Below are 24,211 nucleotides of genomic sequence, written 5' to 3'. Positions count from 1 at the left end.
CACACGTCCGTGTTGAAGATTAAACCAATAAAGTATTGGGTGACTCTACGGGTTTCGCAATATGCTGTAACCACGTATTCTGCTCGTGTTTTATGACTGTTTTGACAAATATTGCCACCCCTGAGAGTTTGAGAGGCTCCTGAAAGGTTGGCCCTGCACCGCAGGAGCTGCAGGGGCCTGGCTTACACACCTGCAGGCACCCCCAGTACAGATCCTAATGCTCCTGGGTAAACTCTGGCGCTCCCAGCGCAGATACAGCCACTGAGGTCATACATTGATACTCCCAGCTCTGCTGCGGACACGCCTTGCTCTGATGCACACAGTCACAGTCACTTCCAGGTTAGATAAAGTTGAAGACGCTTCGGATCTGCCGAACACGATCGCAGCTCATCCACAGACACTCCTTGTTCTGCTGCAGACACGCGCAGGGCAGTTCTGTGCAGGTGCAGCAGCGAGTGAAGGTGGGAGGGGCGTAAGGAGAGAGAGACAGGCACTCCCACTTCACAAACTGAGAGAAACGAAACTTAACTTCAACACTTCCTCTTGGGTCGGGAAGGAACATGGCTGCAGCAAACCCGCTCCGGAGCCTGAAGGAAGAGACCACCTGCTCCATCTGCCTGGAATATTTCACAGACCCCGTGTTTTTGGAATGTGGACACAACTTCTGTCTGTCCTGTATCACTCGGTACTGGGAGGGGCTGCAGACAGACTTCCCCTGTCCTCAGTGCAGGGAAATATCTCAAAGTAAATCCCTCCGGCTCAACAGACACCTGGCGAACGTGGTGGAAATCTCCAAACAGCTTCAGGTACCGAGTCCGACACCCGAGGAGACGAATCTGTGCCAAGAACACGAAGAGAAACTGAAACTGTTCTGTGAAGATGACCAGGAGCCCATCTGTGTGGTCTGCAGTGTGTCACGTGATCACACGTGTCACACAGTGCTCCCCATTCGAGAGGCTGCCCAGGAGTACAAGGTATTGTAGTGTAGTTCCTATGGGCCAGATTTAGGTCACCAAATACCAGTCGGTAACGGCCGATTTTGGCCGTTACCGACCGGTATTTGGTGATGGATATGTGGGGGCCTATATTTTACAGAATCGGTACCGATTCTGTAAAATACAGAATCAGTAAATTTACCGAATCGGTAAATCTATATGTAGGTGGCACTGGAAACAGTGCCACACCCCCTAAGAATTCGTTATTTACCATGTAATACTATTGCATGGTAAATAACGAATTCCTGTGTACATGCACATCTGTGCATGTACACCTGCCCTCAGGGCATGTATGTGTGTCACATGGCACACAAGCCTGAATCAGGGGTGCAACAGGGTGTCAAAGTGACACCCTGCCCCCCTTGTAAATTCGGTCATTTTACCGATTCGGTAATTGCCATTGATTCCTATGGGCCTCAGGCCCATAGGAACCAATGTCAATTACCGAATCGGTAAATACCGATTCGGTAATTACCGAATGTTACAGATTCGGTAAAAAAATCGGTAAAAATACCTACATAGCATTTACCGATTTGTAAATACTGAATCGGTAAAATTCGGTATTTACGAATCGGTAAATGCCATTTAACTACATCGGGCATTCTAATTCCCAAAAGGCTCTGCGCATTGGAATAATATATCCTGTAGCTGAGACGTAGGAGTAAGGTCTACTAGGTCTCTACCGAATATATTAGACCTAATTGTGAGTGCCAGCTAGCTCAGAGGTCAAACTTTCTCGAATTCATGAGAAGGGATTAGCTTCTGACAACCGAATAAACATGACAACTTTGTTTCCTATGATTAAGAAAGCAATCTCTAGAGTCGCAGAAACAATAGATAGCTAATTCACTCAGTCAATTGTGCATGCTTCGTTTCACCAGAGCGGCTGAGAAAAATAGAGAGACGGGCGTTTTCAATAAAAGAGGTTATTTATTGAACAGTCTTCTTTCTCAAGCATTGAAAATGAACTGCTACAATAGTAAAGCTTACTATGAAGTACAAGGCATATAATACGAACAGTATTATAAAATAGTACTGTAAAAGCATGATATGGGTGTTAAGCCATAAAGTGCATAAAAGGTATAAAATACATACAGTAATAAAGAATGACTAAAAGTACTCAACTGGTGCTTCTAAAATACGCCTACCCCGGTGTACCTAACCTAAGTCTAGTACGAGGGAGGGAGTATAAGAGGAGAAGTTTAAGTCTAGGAGTTTTTTTGCCAGGAATCTAATTCCAAAAAATCTCTAGGAGGGCTAATCAGCTCCGTACCTTGGTTTTAGAATGAAGGAGGTCTTGTATCTCGTTCTCGGGATTCGATTTCCCAGATACCTGCAAGGGTAACCTGGAAACACTGGAGCTGGATTTCTCGGCAAGAGAAATGGCAGAGTCTCGCAGTGTGTCTGCTGGAGGGTCGGCTTCCTTCGGCACTTGCTGCTGCAGGGCGTCGGGCAAGTAGATAGTCGATCTGCTCCAAACCACTGTGTGTTTGATTGGTAAGGTAAGGTAAGGTAAATTTATTATGCATAGTTAATTAAAACCAGTACAAAACATTTTACAGTAAAGGTTTTTTAAAATTAAGTAAAAGAGTTTGGTAATTAAAATCGTCGTATTTGTAATCCATATAGTAAAAGACCCAGAATGGTTATCTAGCAGTCCTTTCCCGGGGAAAGGGCAGCATGAGTCCTTGCGACCTAGTGGCTAGCTGCTTGTTGCCTGTGTGAGTGGTCGCAATTATTGGGGTTTTGGCAGTCTTTGCTCTATCATTGCCAGGAACTTGACATATCTGCAGTTCAGTTTGGTGTTTGCAGGGTTCAAGCAGGCGAGCACAGCTTGCCTTCGGGTGCTCGTCCCTATCTGTTTGAACTGTTCCTTTAAGAGCTGTTGGCGGGCTAGTCGAAGCTCTTCACAGAGACAAGTCATGTGGAGTATGTCTCCCTTTCCTTGGTTGCACAGTAGACCGGCTTCTTGGCTGTTGCTTCTGAGCCATGGTGGAAGATGCTCTCTGCTAGGCAGGACCCCTAGTCTGTGTTTCAAGAACTTCAGTTTTATGGTTTTTGAATAGCCCTGGCAGAAGTATACTTGTGGCGTCAGGGATTTGTACGTATTTAGTGTCATTCATGCATGGTTTCTTTTTGCAAATGTGGCCTTGTCCTCTAGTAGAGAAAGAGATTTGACGTTTTTCCAGACTAGTTTTTTGAATGGATTATGCCCGAGTTGCATGTCCCAGAGCTCAGATGCTTTGACAGCCCCTAATGCTGCCTTCAGGTAAGATCGTGCCTGAGATGTATCCCTGTTTTGTATGTCTTGCCCCAACAACGAGTTAAGTGCGTCAGTCGAGGCAGAGCGGAGTTTGTGGCAGCAAATATTGTAAGCTCCCTGTCTTGCAAGGTCCTGTTTTAGCAAGCCAAACTCCAGCCTTAGTTGCGCAGGGGAGGTGTAAGGTGGGAGCAAAAACATTGTTCGGTAGGCTTTTACCTGGATAGTGTCTTGGTTCTTGGAATCTCTTCCTCGTAGTGCCTCGCTGCGGTAGGAGATTGAGGAGAGTAGCTTTGCCTGAATGACTTTCAGGTAAGGTGTCAAGGTTGGCCCTGACAGTTGGTTAGCTAGGTTTTTCAGTGTGGCAGCAATCATAGTCCCTCTTCTTTTTGTTTCCTGCATCTGCTAGTCAAATGAACCTTCACTATCAAAAATGACTCCCAGGTATTTATATTCGCGTGATGGCTCTATTATTTGGCCGCCTTGAGTCCAGGGCTTGTGGTGTTTGTTCTTGGTGTTGAATGACATTGTGCGTGTTTTACTCAGGTTTATTTTTAAGTTGTTTTCAGTTGCATAGCTGTGCATTTCGATGAGTAACTTCTGAAGGCCAGTGTGAGTATGGCTGAGAAGTACGACGTCATCCACGTATAGTAGGCTGCTTAGGGTTTTTCCTCCCAGCCTCGGCGAATGGCAGTTGCATGTATTGCGTAGGCTTGGTAGATCTGCCATAAATAGATTGAACAATATCGGCGCAAGCACACACCCTTGTTTGAGGCCTTTGGTGGTGCGAACTTTGGATGACAAATGGGTGCCGCTTCCTAGCTTCACCTGCACCGAGGTATCAGAGTGGAGAAGCTTCAGCATGTTTAAAGTCGGTTGCGGTATACCCCATTCCACCAAAGCCTGCCTCTTTCGATGTTGTCGAATGCTGCACTGAAATCGTTGTAGCACAGGTGCAGCGGCAGTTTTTTTGTTTTTTCTGCATCAATAATCAGTGAGATGGCCAGAATGTTAGTTGCTGTTCCAGTGTTTTTGCGGAAACCCGTCTGGTTCAAGGGTATGATCTGGTTTGATTCCGCCCATGACACAATCTCCTCTAGGATGGTTCCCGCAAAGTATTTTGCTTCGTTGTCGAGGAGGGTAATTAGGCGATAGTTGTTAGGGGTCATTTTGTCGCCTTTTTTGTGTGTGGGGACGATCGTCGACCCTCTCCAGGAATCTGGGATGCGGTTTAGGAGTCTGATTTCCGCAAATAGCGGTTGCATGATGGTCGCCCATTCTGTGTTTTTTTCCTTAAACAAGGCTGGCGGAATACCATTGGGACCTGAAGCTCCTTCTTTCCTGCCCTTGCAGATCTGCTTTGTGATTAGGGCTATCTGTTGGGCAGCTGGTGTTGCCAAGATGTCTTTGGGCTGGGTTTGCTCTCTCTTGGTGAATGACTCTGACATGGGCCTAGTAGAGACTTGCTCTGTGGTGTTACTTCTTTGTGCTCCTGCATGTCCCGAAGGATCATTAAAATGGCTAGCGAGGTAGTTGGTCCATGACTCTTCCACAATGTGAGATCCTATGTCCTTATGCTGTGGACGTAGAATCTTGTTCACTGTTTGCCAAAAGCGGGCACTATTGTTGCTTTCGGTATCGTGTAATAATTTTGCCCAGGCCTCATTTTCTGTGTCTTTTTTTTATTTTCCATTTTGTATGGTTGAGCTCAGCCCTTTGGTTTTTCAGTGTGGCTCGTAAGTATGTGATTTGTGGCGCTTATCTCAGCTTCCGTAGGGTTAAGTTTACGACTCTTTTTTGTGACCTTAGTTCCATTCTTGGGCCGTTTTTTAGGCTGGTTTTGCTGCTCTCTTTGTTGAAGTTGCTTTTAGGGGGTGTCTTGGTTGCCAGTTCCTTTAGCAAAGATTCTGTGTATTGCGCCTAGTGAGAGATATGCCCCGCTACGTTTGGTTTGTGTGTGTTGTATATTTGAAGGGCAGTGTCGGCCAGAGTGGTTGAGTTGGTTGGCGTACATTTAATTCTTTTTAGGTCTCGCAGAGAGACCTATTGCAGTCAAACCAGAAAGCTGAGTTCACGATGCGGATTTGTAGAAGTGCACGTGCTCGTGAACGCGCTTCTATCACCCCGCCAGGCCGTGACTCGCATTTCTGCCCAGCCCAACCTCTTATTTACAACTGTTTGTCCTTTTGCGTTAGTTTAGAGCTGTATTTCATGCTTTCCCACTCTTAGACTGCCACTATCTTTATTTTACGAATGCACACACACACCTCCCCTTCACCCTCGCTTTTCCTCTCCCTGTATCTCTTACTCGCTTTCTTCATTTCCACTTAATCTCTCTCATGCTTTTAACCTTTCTCTTTCACTCTTTCTTACTCATTTTCAATCTCACTTTCTCAAAAACACTATCTTTCGTGGCCTTGCAAACCGCTCGCACACCGCCTTAGACTCTTTCTCACGCCCACTGTCCCCCCCACATCCACTCTGAGCCTTTCACCCCCACCTTTCTCTCTCCCACTCGCAGCCTTCTTGATCTGTGTCCATGCCTTTCTTCCTTCTCTCACTCATCGTTTTCCCGACCTTTCTCTGCTCTCTGTTTAAACCTATTTGAATGGCACAATATATGTTTTAATTTTACTAAAAAACCATGATCTGCGCAGTTATTTGTTACGGACTGTGGGATGGACGATGCTTGTGGAGGCCGAGCGTTTTTCGTTTGTGCCAAGGAAGATGGGGTAGAGTTTTGTTATTGTCGCTGTATGAGATTTTTGCTTGCGCCCTTTTTTCTTTTGTTGGCGCCGTTGTTTGGCGTTGAGTTTTTTCGGGGACTCCAGTCCCGTCTGAGTTACCTCCTCGTTTGCGGGGCATACTGGGCGGTTGGGTTTGTGCCGGGTGTTTTGCTCCTGGTGTCACCTTCTTTGGGCTTAGTAGGGCCCGTTTCAATGATAACGTTGCCTCTGTGTAGGTTCTTTATGTCGCATATTAGGTCAGTTAGCATTAGAGGCAATGTGGCTAGTTGTGTTTCTGCCTGGCTACAATTGCAACTTAGATAAGTGTTTGTTTGTGCTCTCAGTATCAGATTATTCAGGTTGCCCAGCTTGTCGTCGATTCCGGCTGTGAAGACTGCCGGTGTGTTGAGGAGGTTGAGTTGTAGCTCCATTTTGTCTGATTGATATTGCAGGGCATCTACTGCTAGCTGGATTGTGTTTAGCAGTGAGAGCCAAGTTCCATTGTTGTGGTCTTTTCCCCGCTCTTTCTCGTTGGGGAGATGGACGGAGTTGTTGGTGATGTTGGCTGCCGAAGGTGAATTAAGGGAGGGGGTCTTTAAGATCTGGTGTGTAGGTTGCTAGCATGTCTGCCCATTCCTGTGTATTGAGGTAGGAGACTGTTGCCCTGCCGTCGGCTTTCTGGCTGGAGTTGTGAGGACTGGAGGCCGCCCTGCCTGAGGGGCTTGATGCTAAGCCATAGTTTCCCAGGTCTGTGAGTGTTAGGGCGCCTGCTGCTGAGGGGTGAGTCTTAATCGGTGAGCTGTGACTGTGGCTCGTGGGTTGTGTACCCTGCGCCGGGCTGGAATGTGTTTCCTTGGGGATAGCCGGTATTGGTATCTGTGTTGATGTTGTTGTCTGTAGGCCGGCCCCGGGATCACCTTCGCTTGTTCGGCTTGGACAGCTGTCCAGTTTGTCTGGTTTTTCTGCTGCATTTGACACTGGAGTATGTTTTGAGTTGGCTTTGGACTCGACCGGTGGGGGTCTCAGGACATTGCCCTGGCTGCGTGTAGCCCAACTGGCTGAGTAGGTGGATGATGGTTGCTGTTTGGTGGTTGAATCAAGGGGCTTTCCTCTGGCAGTTGAGGTCCCCGGGATCTCAGATAATGTGCTTGTACTTGTTTTCCTGTGCTCTGAGATGCCGCCTTGCTGAAGGTCGTCCATGGGGTTTTCTAGGGCCAGGATGCTTGTGCTCGTTTCGCTTGATGGTGGTGGTGAGTATGTTGGCCTTAGCGGTGAGGGGAGCAGTGGGGTTGGCAGCCCGTGTAGGTGTTTGTTGCTCGAGAATATTGCTGAGCCCGCGTCCTTTAAGAAATTGAACTTAGTGTATATTTTAGGTTGATGAAGCTTTTTTGCGATTTGTGGTTCGCTTGCCGGTGTCTCTTGAGTCCAGGCTGTTAGTGGTCCCTGTGTTGTTTCGGAGCTAATCAGCCCCGATGGCTGTTCTGTTGAGGAGAAGTTCAGCTCCATGTCTGTGGGAGAGCTTGGATTTGTTTTGTCCCTTTTCTTATTTTTTTTTCCCATTTCCCGTTTTTGCCTTAGTTTTTTTCTTTAGCTTTGACTCCGGGGACCCCCTGACCCTTCCAGACCTCATGCCGTTAGTAAGCCCCCACTGGCTGGCTCGGAGCTTCTTCTGCGTGTAGAATCTTTTTCCCTGCCGCTCTTCCGCTTCTCCCCTGTGTCTCGGATATCTGATCTCCGAGTCTCCGGACCCCCCCCCGCAGTGTCCGACACTAATTGCGGAGAGGGTGATGGTTGGTTGGGTGGGGGTGGTAGGAGCGATGGGGGACCTAGCCCCTAGTCCTTTGCTCCTCGCAACTACTGATTAAAAGAGGCAGAGAAGGCGGAGGGGGGGGGTCGTGGAGGGTGGCTGGCTGCGAGCGGAGCGCGCAGTGGGACCGCTGGTAAGTACTCAGGGACATGCGTAGCTGGGGGGGATCTGTAGGACTCCTTGGTGCTCCTTCCCCCCTGCCGGGTCCACGCTACGCAGCCCCCTCCGCAAGAGCGCTGCGGCTTACCTCCAGACTGTCAGCAGCCACATAGGAGTTGCAGAAGGGCCTCCTCCGGCCCCCCTTGTTCCTCAGACAGAGCCAGCCATAAGACATCACCCGTAAGCAGTTGACCCTCAGCCAGCGGTCAACAGCCAGCAGCCAGCAGCCAGCACGTCGCAAGTATCCAGTAAGGGTAAAGATGGGGTGAAGATGGGATGACACAACAGGCTCAGCCCAGTGTTGCTGAATGCCTGGTGTCTGGTGCCTGGTGTCCAGTGCTTGGCGCTCAGTGCAAGATTTTTTGCGTGCCTTGCTTTGTACCCTGCTTTAAATGTTTTGTCTGTTTTGTGCAGTTCAGGTATCCGGTTCTGGTATTCAGAAGTCAGAGGACTCAGGAGCATGCAGGGCTCTCGCAGCTGCGCCCTCCCGGCTCCCAGCGGCTCTCAATGGCTCACAGCTACACCTTGTTCTCACAGCTGCGCCCTCCGTGGTTCCCGGCTCCCAGCGGTTCTCAGCTGGAGTGGAGTTCTTAATGCTTGTACAGATGTGATATTGCAGGGGGTATTGCAAGCGGCTCCTACCGCTCCTACAACTGTGGGAGACTCGCGGCTCCGTGTGGGTGCACCAAACTCCTAGTGCCTAGCATTGGGAGTATCTCTAGCGGCTAATGCGCTACTGCTCCGGCTTCTGTGGCTGTCTCGCGGTGTCGGGCGTGCCTCCTACCGCATCGGAGACTCGCGGCTCCTCCTGCCGCTATGAGCAGGCTTTCTCCTTCGCTAATGAGTGGACCCGCAAAGACTCGCGGCTTGGGCCGCCGTGGCTGACTATTTCCCCGCTATTTAACACTGGGGAGGCCGTGGGAGGCTTGCAGCTCCAGCCGCTGCAGGCAGACTCTCTTCCTCGCGGCCCCTTACTTGCTGGACCTGGAGGCGCCTTTTAGAAGCTTTCCGTGCAGCTGCGGGAGAACCAGATGCTGCGTGCAGCAGGGGAGGGCCTTGCAGACGGCTACCTACTCCTCTCCCCAAGCACGGCAGAGCACACGGCAGGAGGCACGAGGCAGTGACGGCGGCGAAACAGCCGGGAGCCGTCACCGCACCACACCGCTCCGCTCCGCAGCCTCTCGAGCCAACACTCACAGCCACAAGGCCTCGGCCTCGAGCAAATCGCAAGATGTGGACTGGACTCCGGACACAAGCACAGAGATGAAGGTTATTGGGATTAGTCCTGTGTTCTCAATTCAGACCTGTTTGAGCGGGCACATTAAGGCATATATATACTTTGAAGGTGCTGAGTTTGACGCATGTTTGGACTTAATAACGTCACTCAAAGGCTCAATTCTTGGAAAATGCCGGGAGTTCTAGGAGAACTTATTATTCAAGCAGGGGGAAGTCCCGGGCAGCTGAAGGCGGGTTTTTCCAAGAAAACGTTGTTAATTCTTGGAGCTTAGTGGAAGTATTCCTGCTGTATTTGGGCTGTATGGTTCTGGCCAAATATGGTAATGATTCCTATGCCTTTATAGGGATACTAGCAGCCCGTCCCGATGTTGTCCGGGTATGAATTGCTGCCGGCCAGTAGTATATTGTTTTGTAGGATTTCGTTTTGATAGCATTTCTTATCTGTGACAGGCCTGTGAAACGCTCCGATTCACAGTGCACTGCTGATGCACTTAAGAGTGCGTGTTCAGTAGTGTGTGAACTCGAGTTCCCCAACTTTATTTTTCCTTGCAATATTATATAGCGCGAACTCGACAACATGGCATGAGCACAATTTACATTACAGAAGAACACATTAATTTGTGGTAGGCACGGGGAGACAAGGCGATTTGCCTGGAATCACAGGATGTTGAGCTGATGCCGAGATTCGAACGTAGCTCCCCAGCTCTAATTTTGGCAATTCTAGAACTTGTGGCGGGAGGTGTGTTTAAAAGTGTATGTCGGTGCTGGCCATCAATGAGAGAGACCTGTGAATTTTTCAAATGGGTGGTGAAAAAATATGAGTATGTTGCTGGAGATGTGGGCCGCCGTGCCACCAATGTACTTACCGGGGGAGGGTAAACAACCATTATTCCGCAACTTTCTTTCCGCATACCATCACTCCGCATACTTACATTACGAAAGTACCATGACTCCGCAATGACATTATAACGCATGGCATTACATTTTATATGCTTTTACCACGCATACATTTACAACCAAATTCGTTGTAAATGCATGAATGGTAAAAGCATGTTTTTTTAATGTTTGGATACGGTAAGTATGGGTATAGGGGTATATGTTTTGGGGTACTGAGGTATATGTTTTGGGGTGTTTGGGTATTTTAAGTGTTCAGATATAGTTTTAGGTTAAGGGGTAGGGTTTAGGGATAGGTTTGGGTTTTGGGGTACAGGGGTATTTTTAGGGTTCAGGGCTAGGTTTGGGTTTTGGGGTATAGGGGTATTTTTAGGGTTCATGGGTAGGTTTGGGTTTTGGGGTACAGGGGTATTTTAAGGGTTCAGGGCTAGGTTTGGGTTTTGGGGTACAGGGGTATTTTTAGGGTTCAGTGCTAGGTTTGGGTTTTGGGGTACAGGGGTATTTTAGCGTTCAGGGGTAGGTTTGGGTTTTGGGGTACAGGGGTATTTTTAGGGCTCAGGGGTAGGTTTGGGTTTTGGGGTACAGGGGTATTTTAAGGGTTCAGGGCTAGGTTTGGGTTTTGGGGTACAGGGGTATTTTAGGGTTCAGGGGTAGGTTTGGAGTACAGTGGTATTTTTAGGGTTCAGGGCTAGGTTTGGGTTTTGGGGTACGGGTATTTTTAGGGTCAGGGGTAGGTTTGGGTTTTGAGGTACAGGGGTATTTATAGGGTTCAGGGCTAGGTTTGGGTTTTTGGGTACAGGGGTATTTTTAGGGTTTAGGGATAGGTTTGGGTTTTGGGGTACAGTGTATAATTTTAGGGTTAAGATGGGTTAGTGTTTAAGGGTGTTGGGGTATTTTAAGGAGTAAGGATGGGTTATGATTATGGGGTGCAGGGGTATTTAAAGGGAGCAGGGTGGGATTAGCACACGATATGAGACATGGCATGAAGGGCAGAACGTACCACACGCCCCCAGCGCTTGTCACGCCCCCAGCACATGCCCACAGCACAACGCAGACACGCCCACAAGGGACTTTTTTGCTGGCACGGTTCTTTTACCTTTTAAATGTATATGGTGGGCGTCTGCATAGCCTATGTCCTTCTGTTGCAACTGCCCTTTCCAACGCTGTATTGGGTGTTGTGATTGGTGCTGTGGTTCCTGAGATTACCCGCCTCAAAAGTTTGGGCTCTCTCTTTATTATATTAGTATGGATGATAAAATATACCTATATAAGGGTATGAATCGGGAATTTTATACTAGGGTCCTAGATTCGCTTACAACACCCACTCCACGATGTTAAGTTCAATAAGCTAACCATGTAGGCACTGAACATATCTAAAGCTAGTGTTTACAATCCCACCCCAAAATACATAAAGTGCATTTGAACCGGGCATGCAGAAAAATATTTTTAGCATTTCACAGTATGCAATGTACTTCAGTGAAGAATATCTAAGCATAAAGTCATCAAACAAACTATGCGAGCTGAAATATTCATGGAATTACGTTTATAAAATGGCTCTTAAATACAGAAGAAAAGGTCGAGACCATTTTATTAACATGTCATATTAATAGTTCTATTAATAGGAGACAAGGCCAAATAGTACTTCTCAGTCAATGTTCAAAAAAGAATTTCTTGTTCTCTAGGAATAGTTCTACCTCAAGCAGATCACCCTGTGCCACAGAAAAATCAATCAGTTTTGATGAGAAAAAAAATAATATGCCAAAGCCAAAGTTTTATGTTTTGAAAATTGAAGGCCGAATTTCAGAGTTCAGGGAATGCTGTGTGCATGAATCAAAAGTTATTCTCTGTCTCAGGAGAAAACATCAAGTCGTCTAGGCTGGCAAAGAAATCGTCTATCACAGTATGTGAAAGTAGAACCACTTGATCTAGCAGATCAAATGTGCAGAGATGAGAAGCATTGCTTGTTGATGCGTTAGCAATGGTCAGATCAGATGGTACCTGTGTGCCTGTTGAATCTCGTATCTCACCTTCAGTCAGACTTAGAGGTGGGATCTCAATGAATGCTGTCATCAGTATTTGTAGCCGTTGGGGACAACACAATGCATGAGCCGTTACCGGACCTAGCAAGGCGTCGACATCCGATGGCAGGACTGATGGAAGTGTAGGACACATGTCTAACACGCATTCCTCTCCGCAAAGCAGGCATCGTAGAACAGGTAAGATGCAATCTTGCCAGATTGGTCTGAACGAGAGAAGCCATGTCGTATTCAGATCTCTTAAACGAGCCAAGCCAAGAATCTGTGTTATTCTCTCATGATACCTCTGGGCACGGACCGTTTGTTCCATAATGTTTTGGGTATCGCTGGTTACCGGACTTGCCATATCGGAGCAGAAGAAATAAAAACAGTGTTCCTGCTACGAGTCCCAAGATGATGGGCAGGCCGCCGAACACAGAGTGCACGAAATTTGGAAAAATGCAGAGGACTGCTTCAAATGGTGTTAACAGTCCCGAAAAAATTGTCTTAAATACATGTGCGATGCCACTGATATCAGACATGTTCAAGATTTGACTTAACATTTCTGCGAAATGTAAATGGCAGTTTGTTGATGATAATGCATGTATCTCTGCACATGTCCTTGCAACTTGCAGATCATACGTTTCTTTTGATGATGTCAGTTGCACAGATTTTTGCAAAAGAATAGCTTTTAGTCTGCTCAAAGTATCAATTCGTATAGAAGAGATATTCAGTGAAGGCCATATTGCCGTCTCACTGTTTGACTTGTGAGTTGGATACAATACTTGCATACAACAAGTGACCATGGACGACACCCTAACCAGATAAGCTTTTCCTGGCACCATGCCACAGCAGCTGTGACCATTCAACATAATGTAACTGCCATTGGATAGCTGCCTGAAAACGGGTTCTATCAGTGTGAAGGAAGTACCGTGCAGGTGGCATGAAAGGTTATTCGAGATCTCCTCATCGCTCCTTCTAAACACACCAGCCCACTCCTCTAACCCAGACCAAGCCGCCGCCAACTTCACCCTATGGATATCCAACACCGCCGACATCCTAGCACCACTGAAAAAACGTCAAAGCAAACCTGGCAGCAAGAAGGCCTCTTGGTTCAACGATGATCTTAAGAAGTCCAAGAAACTCTGCCGCTCCCTTGAAAAAGCCTGGAAAAAAGACCCAACCACTAGCACCAAGGACGCCTTCAAAAACGCCACCCGCACACACCACCAACTAATCCGAAAGGCCAAGAAAACAGCATTCAAGGATCGACTAGACAACAACGCCCACAACAGCAAGGAACTCTTCAACATCGTCAAGGAATTTACCAACCCCTCGGCCAACTCCAACGACATCACCCCTTCTCAAGCCCTCTGCAACTCCCTGGCGTTATTCTTCCACAACAAAATTGCAGACATCCACAACAGCTTCGACAACCAACCCGGAGTCCAACCCACCCAACCACATGATGAACAACCTCCCCTCTTGAACACTCTTAACGATTGGAACCCAATCTCCACTGAGGACACCATCCGCCTGATGAACTCTATCCACTCAGGATCCCCCACAGACCCATGTCCTCACCACATCTTCAACAAAGCAGACTCCATAATAGCACCGCACCTCCGAGACGTCATCAACTGCTCCTTCAATTCCGCTACCTTCCCGGAAAGCTGGAAACACGCTGAACTCACCGCCCTCCTGAAAAAACCCACAGCGGACCCCACCGAACTCAAAAATTATCGCCCCATATCGCTCCTTCCTTTCCCAGCCAAAGTCATCGAGAAAGCTGTCAACAACCAACTCTCCGCTTTCCTAGAAGCCAACAAATCCCTCGACTCCTCACAATCTGGCTTCTGAGCAAAACACAGCACTGAGAGCGCCCTCATCGCAGCAACAGATGACATTCGAACTCTACTGGACAATGGAGACACAGTCGCCCTCATCCTCCTCGACCTCTCTGCAGCATTCGACACAGTATGCCACAGCACCCTTTTACAACGCCTCAGAAACATCGGAATACAAGGAAAAGCACTTGAATGGATCACCTCGTTCCTCACCGGAAGAACCCAAAGGCCACTGAAGTCATCTGTGGAGTACCACAAGGATCCTCACTCAGTCCCACCCTCTTCAACGTATACATGAGCCCCCTTGCGGCCATCGCTCGCCAACACAACCTCAACATCATCTCCTACGCGGATGACACTCAACTGATCCTTTCTCTCACCAATGACCCCAGCACCGCCAAAACCAACCTACACGAAGGAATGAAAGAAGTCGCCGAATGGATGAAACAAAGCCGTCTGAAACTGAACTCAGATAAAACAGAAGTCCTCATCTTAGGTACATCCCCCTCTTCATGGGACGACTCTTGGTGGCCGGAAGCCCTCGGAAAAGCACCCATCCCGACAGACCACGCACGGAACCTAGGCGTTATCCTGGATTCTTCACTCTCAATGAACAGACAAGTCAACGCCGTATCCTCATCCTGCTTCAACATTCTTCGCATGCTCAAAAAAACATTTCGCTGGATCCCCACCGAAACCAGAAAAACAGTCACCCATGCTCTGGTCACGAGCCGACTGGACTACGGCAACACCCTCTACGCAGGTACTACCGCTAAACTCCAGAAGAAACTCCAACGAATCCAAAACGCCTCAGCCAGGATCATATTAGACATCCCGCGTAACGAACACATCTCTGGCCACCTGAAAGACCTCCACTGGCTACCCGTCAATAAGAGGATCACTTTCCGACTGCTAACCCACGCACACAAATCACTCTACGACATCGGACCAGAATGCCTCAACTCACGACTGTCCTTCTACACCCCCTCCCGCCAACTACGTTCTGCCAGCCAAGCCCTCGCCACTGTACCCCGCATCAACAAGACCACCATGGGAGGCAGATCCTTCTCATACCTGGCAGCTAAAACATGGAACTCACTCCCCACCCACCTTCGCCTTACCCAGAACCACCTAGCCTTTAGAAAGCAACTTAAAACGTGGATATTTGACAAGTAATCCTCCTCTCCTACCTAAGCGCCTTGAGACCCTCTGGGTATGTAGTGCGCTATATAAATTATCTGACTTGACTTGACTTGACTATGTTGTCACTATCCCTGGATGTTGTCTCTGGGAGTATCTGGGATCTGGCCTGCTAAATGTAACCCCCTGTTTTTTTTTTTGTTCACAAATCTATCTTGACAGTTATTGGTGTCTGTGGGCCAGATGAACCATTTTTTCCAATCAGGTCTAGTTCTGTTCTTTATGAAAACATATTGTTAGTCTATCTCCCTTTCTGAAGTATTGTTATTCTCAGGTATTGGCTTTGGTATAGACGGTTTATTTAAATCTTTTATTTTTGCTAGGCCAAGACAAGATGTTTGTTGCACAGTGTCATTTAAAAACATTATTTGTTCAGGTATAATGCAGACTCTGATTAAAGATTCCAGACCTTGCACCTGCCATTCCTTTGTGCCCCAGACAGTTTTTGTCTCTATGTTGTCTTTCCAGAAGTCATAACCTAATGTGGACAACTTAGCATAAAAGTTTACAGAATACATTTGTTTGGTATTGGTCAACATTGTTTTTATTCCTGTCTTATTCATATTTTTGAAATAAAATGTTTTCTGGATCTGTAACATTGAATTCTGTGAAGTAAGGACATTTTTCAATAAATCTTTTAGAGCTGCCTTTTGGTGGCGTTGGACAATGTTCCCATTGATTATATTTTAAAACATTTCTAGGGTTTGCAGATTTGTGCAAATAGTGATGACCATAATGATTAAAACAATACATTTGTTCATAGTCTGATGACTCTGACATCATATTATTAATAGTCTCTAAGTCCCAATCATCAGAGAATGTGCTCGGTGATACAAAGTCATTCAGAGAGACCTTGAATTGATGTGGAATCCTCAGCATTTCTACTGGTCCATATATATCATAATCAGTTTTATCCCATGCTATACCACCTGGTATAGGGATGGCTGTAATGTTCACTGATGACAGGTCTCTTTCTTCAACATGTGATGATTTGTGCAGTTTTAGGACCAAGTTGATTTTCTGACTTGCTGTGTCCATTGTACTGTATTTTCCATCTATCATTTGTCCCAGGCTTAAACCAATATTAGCAAGAGCAGGAGGAATAATGCACCCAAACCAAACCAAAATTCAATCCATGGTGAAATCAGATATATTTTTTCAAGTTGATGAAAAAGTTCTGTTGCTTTTTCTTTGAGAGTTTTCTTTGCTGTTGTTTCTTCAGGTTCTGGGATCCTTGGAAAAGTTATCAAAGTTGATGAAGTATCCAGATGCAGTTCTGTCAATTAGTTGAATGGCATCGGGTTTTTTGAAATCGCTGGAACTGATTTCTCCTTTGTCATATTAGTGTATTCAGGTGCTACATCATTGTAGACTGGTATTTCTGGTCGAACTGTTATTTGGGTTTCAAGAGGTACGAGTTCCATTGCTTTATTGCAAAGTCCTTCTTTTCTTACTGCAGGTTTATCAAAGGTGATAAGTCTTTCAGTTTGAACCTCTTGGATTGTAGCAAGATTTGGCTGTCTGCTACATCTTGGGAGTCCACTTGGCCTACTACTTATTAATGGCCTCATCTTGTGGTTTCACCAGGTCGATGGACAAGAGTCTGTTCTCCTTTTTACCAGCAAGAGGCGGTAGTACCAAGGATCTTGTTCCTTGTATACCCAAGACAGGGACTGCTTTTCTGTAAGAAGGCCCAAATTCCTTCTTCACTGCTATCTTTTCCCTCACTAGATCCCCAATCTTTGGAATCCAGACAGGTCTTGCTGGGACAGGTGGTTTATCTTCAGTGGCTGTTGGCTTTTGTGTTGTATTACTCAGACTTCTTCTTGTTTCATTTAAGTTCTGTAAGACAGCCAAACGATCTTTGATATCAAAGGGTTTTTGTTCTACCACTGAAGTTTGACAATCGAGATCCTCAGTTATCATTCTAGTACCAAACAGTAGCTCATAAGGAGTGACTCCCCCCAGAGAATTCCTTGGCAGATTAAGACTACGATGGACACTTATTAGATGTTTGACCCACCCATCACCCGAACCTAATACCTTTGCTGTTATGGATTGCTTTATGTCACGTTTTTTTCTTTCCACAACCGCATTACCCTCAGGATGGAAGGGGCTAGAATACCGCAATGCAACGCCCAAGCTAACCATGGCCTCCTTGTAAGCCCTAGAGCTAAACGCAGGACCCAGGTCCGAATGTAGCGTGCCAATTGCGTATGTGCCGATAAAGACTCACAGATCCTTTATAACAGTTCTGGCGTCAGTCGAGCGCTGGGGCCACATCCAAATGAATCGTGTTTTAGTAGTTATGGGTCCGCATTTGTCTGTGGGGACATCTGTGGGTTGATAGCCTAATGCTGTCTAACAGAGGTGTCTGTGTCTGTCTGGCTACTCTGTAGTCCGGTGTCTGGGGCGGTTCCTCACTGCCATCTCTGTTGCAGTCTGGGCAATTAATTGCAAATTCTTAGCTATCTAAGCTCATTCCTGGCCACCAGTACACTGCTTCTAATTCCGTTATAGAATCCTTGATTTTCTGATGTCTCAGACCCTCTCCCATGTGTGCTTCTTGAATTAAGTAAGGTATCCGCTTCCTGTTTGGAATTACTCTGTCCCCCACTCCAGGGATTTGAGCAATAGGAACGGAGTTTGCATCAATTATGTATGTATTTGTGAGTGGATAGTTTGGAGGTAACGCTGCATGATTGCCATTTATTGAAGCTTTCACTGCTAATAGCGTTTCACCGTCTATCGTTCTTTTTGAGCGTTTGATTGTAGCTATGGAAGCCGCTTGCTCAGCTGACTTCGCAGCTTCATCAGCCAATGAATTCCCTGCAACGTGAACGCCATCACGCTGATGACTCAGTGTATGTATCACGTTAGTCTTTTGTAGTTCTTTCTGCAAAAGGCCTACTTGTTCCCAAAGCAACTTATGCTTGATTGTGCCACCTTTCGCGTCTTTGAAACCGTTTTGAACCCAGTTCTGCAGATACTCATTGTAAGATTGGATGCAGTAATACGAATTGCATACTATTAGTGTGGGGAATTCGCGATCGGTATTTTCAAGCGCCATCTTGAAATCGCTGAGCTGTACAGTCTCCGAGTGATTGAGTTTTTGTGACCATAGGTCTAAATTTGCCTTAGCGCTAGCGACCTTTACAATCGCGCACACAGCATTATACGTTTTTTTACCCCCAATTGCGGGCTGTGCTGATCCATCTGTATATATTATACAGCCATAATGTTCAAGGGGCAGAATTTCGGTTGGCAGAGGACATTCGTGTTCATACTGGAGAAATTCTGGTGTTTTTAATTTTGGGTCAAAAACGTATTCAACGTCTGTTGCAGCAAGAGAGTTAACCCACTGTATCCATCTCGGATGTAAAGCTTTAGCATTTGGGATGCTTACCTTTGTTACTGCCTCTAAGGCAGGCACAGGTGGAACAATCATTATGTGTCTACCCTGTGCAAAAGCTCTCTCTTTTCGTACAGCAGTTTGAACCGCTGTCAGAATTTTTTCAGTTGAAGTAAATTTCATTTCAGCCTGTGTGTACAAGTGTGATTTGTAAGCTATTGGTACAGTTTCTCCTTCATTAAAAATTAGGTACGTGAATCCGCATCTTCCAGGGATGATTCGGATTACAAGGTTACGCATGTTTTCGCGTGTGTCTAGTTTTGTTTTTGTTAACATGTCTGCCTGGACTGAACACAAAATTTCTGTGTGTGTTTGAGTCCAATGTGTTTGTTTGAAATCAGGTTTGATTAATTCGTAGATAGGGTTAACCCTCTCTGCGTAATTCAGAACGTAAATTCTTCCAAAATTCAGGAAACCTACAATTGACTGTACGTTTTTCAGCGTCTTTGGAGGTTGGAGCAGCGCACATTTCTCTAGAAAGTTTGCTGCTAGGCTTTTGCCTTCACTTGACAACTCATATCCCAAGAATATGACATTGAGGTGGGCAATTCTTGATTTTTTAAAGTTGAATTTATACCCCTCAGATGAGAACCCAAGTATGGTGGTGTTCACCCTTTTCAAGTGTACCTCCAAGTTATCATCCGTCAGATAGATGTCTCGACATAAGATAGTGCCTCATCATCGTATTTGTGGAGTAACTCTGTTACTCTTGCTGAAAATAACCCTGGGCTTTTCTTGAATCCCTGGGGGAGACGACAAAATCTCTGGGTCCCCATGATTGAGAAAGCGGTCAAATGCCTGCTTTCAGGTGAAATGTTTTGACAGAAAAATCCATTTGAGATGTCTAATGTCGTTTTATATTTTTGGTGCACTATGTTATTCATCAGTACTGCACTATGTGAATTTTGTACTGCAAATGTATAGCAACAAGAGTTTAAGTGTCTGTAATCCAATACTAGACAATATGTATTGTCTGGTTTGGAGACAGGAAACAAAGGATTGTTCATGGGCAAGGGGCTTGTTTCAATCACCCCTTGATATTCAAGTTGATTTAAAATCTCCCTGACCTGTTTTTTAGCTTCTTGCTTTACTGGGTACTGCCTTTGTGCAGTGGGCTGGTTTTTTAACTGGAATTTGTGGGGAGGCGAGTCCTCATCCCATCCTACACGATTTTTATATAATGCTGGAGCCTGGGCAACTGCCCATTTTCTGGCATATGTATATTTTTTATGGATTGGAATGTGATTAGAGAAGGCTGGCATAATTACATCTTCGCCATGTGGGCACTCCCTGACAAATTCAGGTGGCCAGTCATGTTCAGCTAGAAGTATGTCATAGACCTTAGAGAGCTTCTCCCAAAAGATTGCTCTTATTTTTCTAGTTATGCCCCCCTCCATCAGGAGTGTTACTTCATATAATTTATGGGGTACACTAACCCTGGTGTCTGCAGTTTCAACCTGAATGCATTCATTCATGTCCACTGTCTCCAGATGATCCTTCAGGATCCTGCGAACTATGGTGACTTATGCTGCGCTGTCTAACATTGTCTGAGCCCACTCCCCGTTCTTGAGTTGTGTCCTCAAAATCCTCGGCATGTTTAATCTTAATACTTGCTACCTTCTTTCTGGGATATTGTGATTTATTACTTTGATGAGCAGGTTCCTTGTCTTCGGACTTGACGCGTTCTTCCTTGTGTTCTGACCGTCCTCTTCTTTCCGATTTCTGCGAGGAAGTCTGAAAAGAACGATAAAAAATGGAGACAGTTTCGGGCCAATTCATAGGAAACAAAGTCCAAATGTCCAAATTTGAGAACCCTCATACGCCAATTTATTCATGTCCAAATTTGAGAGTGACATCATATATTTTTGAAATAACCGTACCATTTAGAGTGATGTTTTTTATACGCAGCCACTTTGTTTCCTATGAATTGGCCCGAAACAGTCTCCATTTTTTGTCTTCTCTCTTCAAACACGCTAGTTAGCAGTCCCTTTTGTTCGCAACAACCCTGGCATTAATGTACTACCTGCAGGAATACTTAAGTTGTAGATCACACATGTTATATCTGTGTACTTTGACTTTTTACTGAATGCTAAGGTCCTGAATGTTTTCTTATCACTATTTCCAACAGGCCCCTGACGAAGGGTTACTGTTCATTAACCCGAAATGCATTGGGCATAATATGAACTATTGAATTTTCATGAATACAATGAACTTTCTCTAATGATGTTGAAATCCCAAAAAGAAAAGATGAATCAATAAAAGAAATTGTGCAACTGATGAACTTTTCAATTGTAATGTCATAATTCAATGGGACGTAAAGAAAATTGATAAAATATATGAATAAGTGAGTGAAGAAACTCAGCAGTTTCATTTAACAAGCATTTACAATGCAACGGTTTCGCCTTCGGAAAAGTTTGAGCTATTGGCATTGTAAATGACAAACTTTTTATTTATGTGTTGGTTTTGAAAACAGATAAATAAATGGCATTCTCATTTACAATGCCAATAGCTTACTCTGTCGCAAATGCAAGACGTATTGCATTTGCACACACACACCCACACAAGAGCCCCCCACACACACACACACAAGAGCCCCCCACACACACCACACAAGAGCCCCCTCACACACCAGAGCCCCCCACACACACACGCAAGAGCCCCCCACACAAACACACACACGCAAGAGCCCCCCACACAAACACACACACGCAAGAGCCCCCCACACACATACGCAAGAGCCCCCACACACACGCAAGAGCCCCCCCCCACACACACACACACGCAAAGAGCCCCACACACACGCAAAGAGCCCCACACACACGCAAAGAGCCCCACACACACGCAAAGAGCCCCACACACATGCAAAGAGCCCCACGCAGAGGTCAGGGGTGGCACAGAAGCAGAGTTTCACCAGCTGAGGCTCGCATGAAGCCTCTAGCATGAAATAGAGGGAGGGTAAGGGAGAAGTGATGAAAGAGAAGAGGTAAACAATGAAGGGAGAGCTCCATACGTGGGGCGGGGGGTCGAACTTGGCCAGAGGTGGAGGAGGTGTACCCCAGATTCGAGGGACTGCCCCTTCCAGCAATCTAGGAAGCTCTTTTCAGGAGAATTTGTTTGAAAAAGCAGGTGGAGCAAGTTGTTCCAAGGGGAATAGCTGTTTTTATTATTACTGCTGATAAGTTATCTGTGCCACCTGCTCTTGTAAGTTTTAGCATCTCAGTTGTTTTCTTAATGATTGGTATTGAGAACCCCTCTTTGATCTCTTTATTAGCAAGAAATGTTATCAGGCTATAAAGTAGTGTCCTCCAACAGTGAGAAATGCCCTGCGTGGCCGAAACAGGTCGGTGTGACAGACTGGCTCTGTTTACTTAATTAAATACCTGAAGTGAAGGATTTCTGAGTGCGGCGTATTTTTGCTAAAAAAAAAATATATATATATATAATCCTGCTATTGTTGTATACACACAGCTTGTCAACTAGTAGCAAGGTGATCCTCATAGCTATATGCATTGGCTGAAATACACAATTTACTTTTTTACGGTGCCTAAACCTTGAATGTAGTGCACATTATACACGTCCAGAACCAGAATCACAGATGGCGACCCTGGGGCCTGTTGTTAGGGAGCATGAATCTACTGTAAGGCGCCGTGTGGAGGCTCCGCGATAAAGTGGCGTTCGTTGTATGCAGTATTATCTCCATACCGATTCGTTTTCCTCTGACCGGGCCTGTAAATCTCAAATTGTGAGCATCCCATTCAGTGACTATACTTTTTTGCTGTGTGCGTGACCCTGTTCAATATTGCTGCAGATTTTTCCGATCGTTAGAAATGCTGTATCGTGTGTCCTCCTGCACAGAGCTCCGGCTTCAGCCAGCTGCCTGGACGTCTGCCCCGTTCTCCCCTTTCATGCTGTTCTCGTGTTCGCAGGAAACTCCGCCACCACTTTGGGTAAGAGCACAGCCTCGCACGGCCCAACCACGAGTACCAGGCTGCAAGGGCCGAATTGCTTCATCGCTTCCGGCCACAGAGGCCAGTGTGCTCTGACACTGTGAGTCTCTTAACCCTTCACCCTTCACCCTTCTCCTTACCTGCTGCCCCCTCCATGACAGACTGAGACGATTTCTGTCTGGCCGAACTAACGGCTAGATAGCCAATATGGGCCGCGTTACTGGCTGTTCGGGAGCACTCGAGGGAACGTGAAACGCAAGGGCGCCGTCCTCAGTGAAGTTCAAGAGCTTGGAGCAGCTGGAAGGCTTGTTTTAGCTGCGAGAGTGCGCAGGTGGATTAGGAAGGCACCGCTGCTTGGCTGCTCATCACCCCTCCGCATCCAGGACAGTAAAGTCTTGAAAACAAATGTCTGCTTTCAAAACCTGAGTTTTGCAGTGATTGTATCCACGGCTCGTGGAACGGCGCCTGCTTAACGAATGCTCCTTACATAATTACCAGATGCATTACATTGATTGTAAACAATAAATGACTAGTTTTAGCTGACTGAAGCGCTACTTTCTAAGGATTTGTGAGCGTAAATGTATGACGAAAGCATTGCTTACTGTCAACACAACCAAATTCTGCCCTGTCCATGTTTCTTGTTTTACTGTTTGTTGAATGCAGATAAACGTGTAGGGCGTCTTGATCTGTGGTTCCTCCGAGTAGTATTTTATGGCACAAACTGCGAGGGGCTAGAATAGACATTTTTAACTACTTTCGAGAGGACACCCAACTTCAAAAGTGAAGAACAGGCAAGACCCAAAGGTTGTGTCCACTTGCAGTTCGACTAAAATACTCTATTCTATTCACCACTTGCTTCTTTGTTGCTGTGTAAATAAAACAGTTAGCCACATCTGTCTGTCCTGCTGGGATTTAAAGCTGTGGCCTACACACAAATACCTGCAGCCATTTTGAACCAGCAGAGTTTACTTACCCACTGAACCAGAGGAGAGACCAAACCAGCATTGCTGATATTCCGCACAGCTGCCTCAATGTCCAGGTCCAATGACATTCCTGTCCTTAAACATTTTGTGGTTTTCTCTGTCGCGATTCAAACTGCCTGCGGCATTGATGGGTGTCTCATGCGTGGATCATTTTGGCACTAGCTACGCGGGTGCCCCCAGCTTCTGGGCCGAAGACTCACCCTCGCAGGCACGGCCCCCGTCGCAGCTCCCACTGGCCTCCGCTGACGTCGAGGGTTCCCCCGGAGTCAGCCACTCACAGCGCGGCTCCCGGGGCAGATCCTGATGACGCGGCGAGGCTCCAACCAACGGCGGCGCAGCTCACGGGGACAGGCCCACTGCAGCGGCCAATCAGAGCGCGCCTCTGCCGACAAGCCTCCGAAAAGCCACCAATGCGGTCGCAGCCCCTTCGTGCCTCGGCCAAGGTGCCGAGCAGCTGCCGGTTGACCCCCGGGCGGGACGGGATACCACAATTTGTGAGGACACGGGGGGGGGGCGGGAGAGGACGAGGGGGGCGGGCGGGAGAGGACGAGGGGGGCGGGAAAGGACACGGATGTCGGGAGGGAGGCGGGAAACGTGGGGACGGCGGGAGGAGGGACACAAGGCAGGACAGCAGCAAGCACGGCCCGGCCAGACACAAGGCAGGACAGCAGCAAGCACGGCCCGGCCGGAGGAGACTCGGGGGCGTTCCCGGCGTCGCGTGACGTCGGCA

General features: G+C 46.8%; 1 protein-coding gene across 1 annotated transcript in view; it reads left to right on the top strand.

Moving 5' to 3' along the window:
- The first annotated feature begins 560 nt into the window (after window positions 1-560).
- LOC147663456 (E3 ubiquitin-protein ligase TRIM39-like) overlaps window positions 561-24,211 on the top strand; it is a 184,552-nt gene continuing 160,901 nt past the window's right edge. The window contains exon 1 of the mRNA XM_086950439.1: window positions 561-974. Coding sequence (XP_086806565.1) covers window positions 561-974 — 414 coding nt within the window. The remainder of the gene's footprint in view (window positions 975-24,211) is intronic.

Source organism: Lissotriton vulgaris, unplaced genomic scaffold (assembly GCF_964263255.1).
Source record: "Lissotriton vulgaris unplaced genomic scaffold, aLisVul1.2 SCAFFOLD_1378, whole genome shotgun sequence".
Classification (NCBI taxonomy): Eukaryota; Metazoa; Chordata; class Amphibia; order Caudata; family Salamandridae; genus Lissotriton; species Lissotriton vulgaris.
Note: the sequence above shows the minus strand (reverse complement) of the source record. Positions and strands in the feature narration are given on the sequence as shown.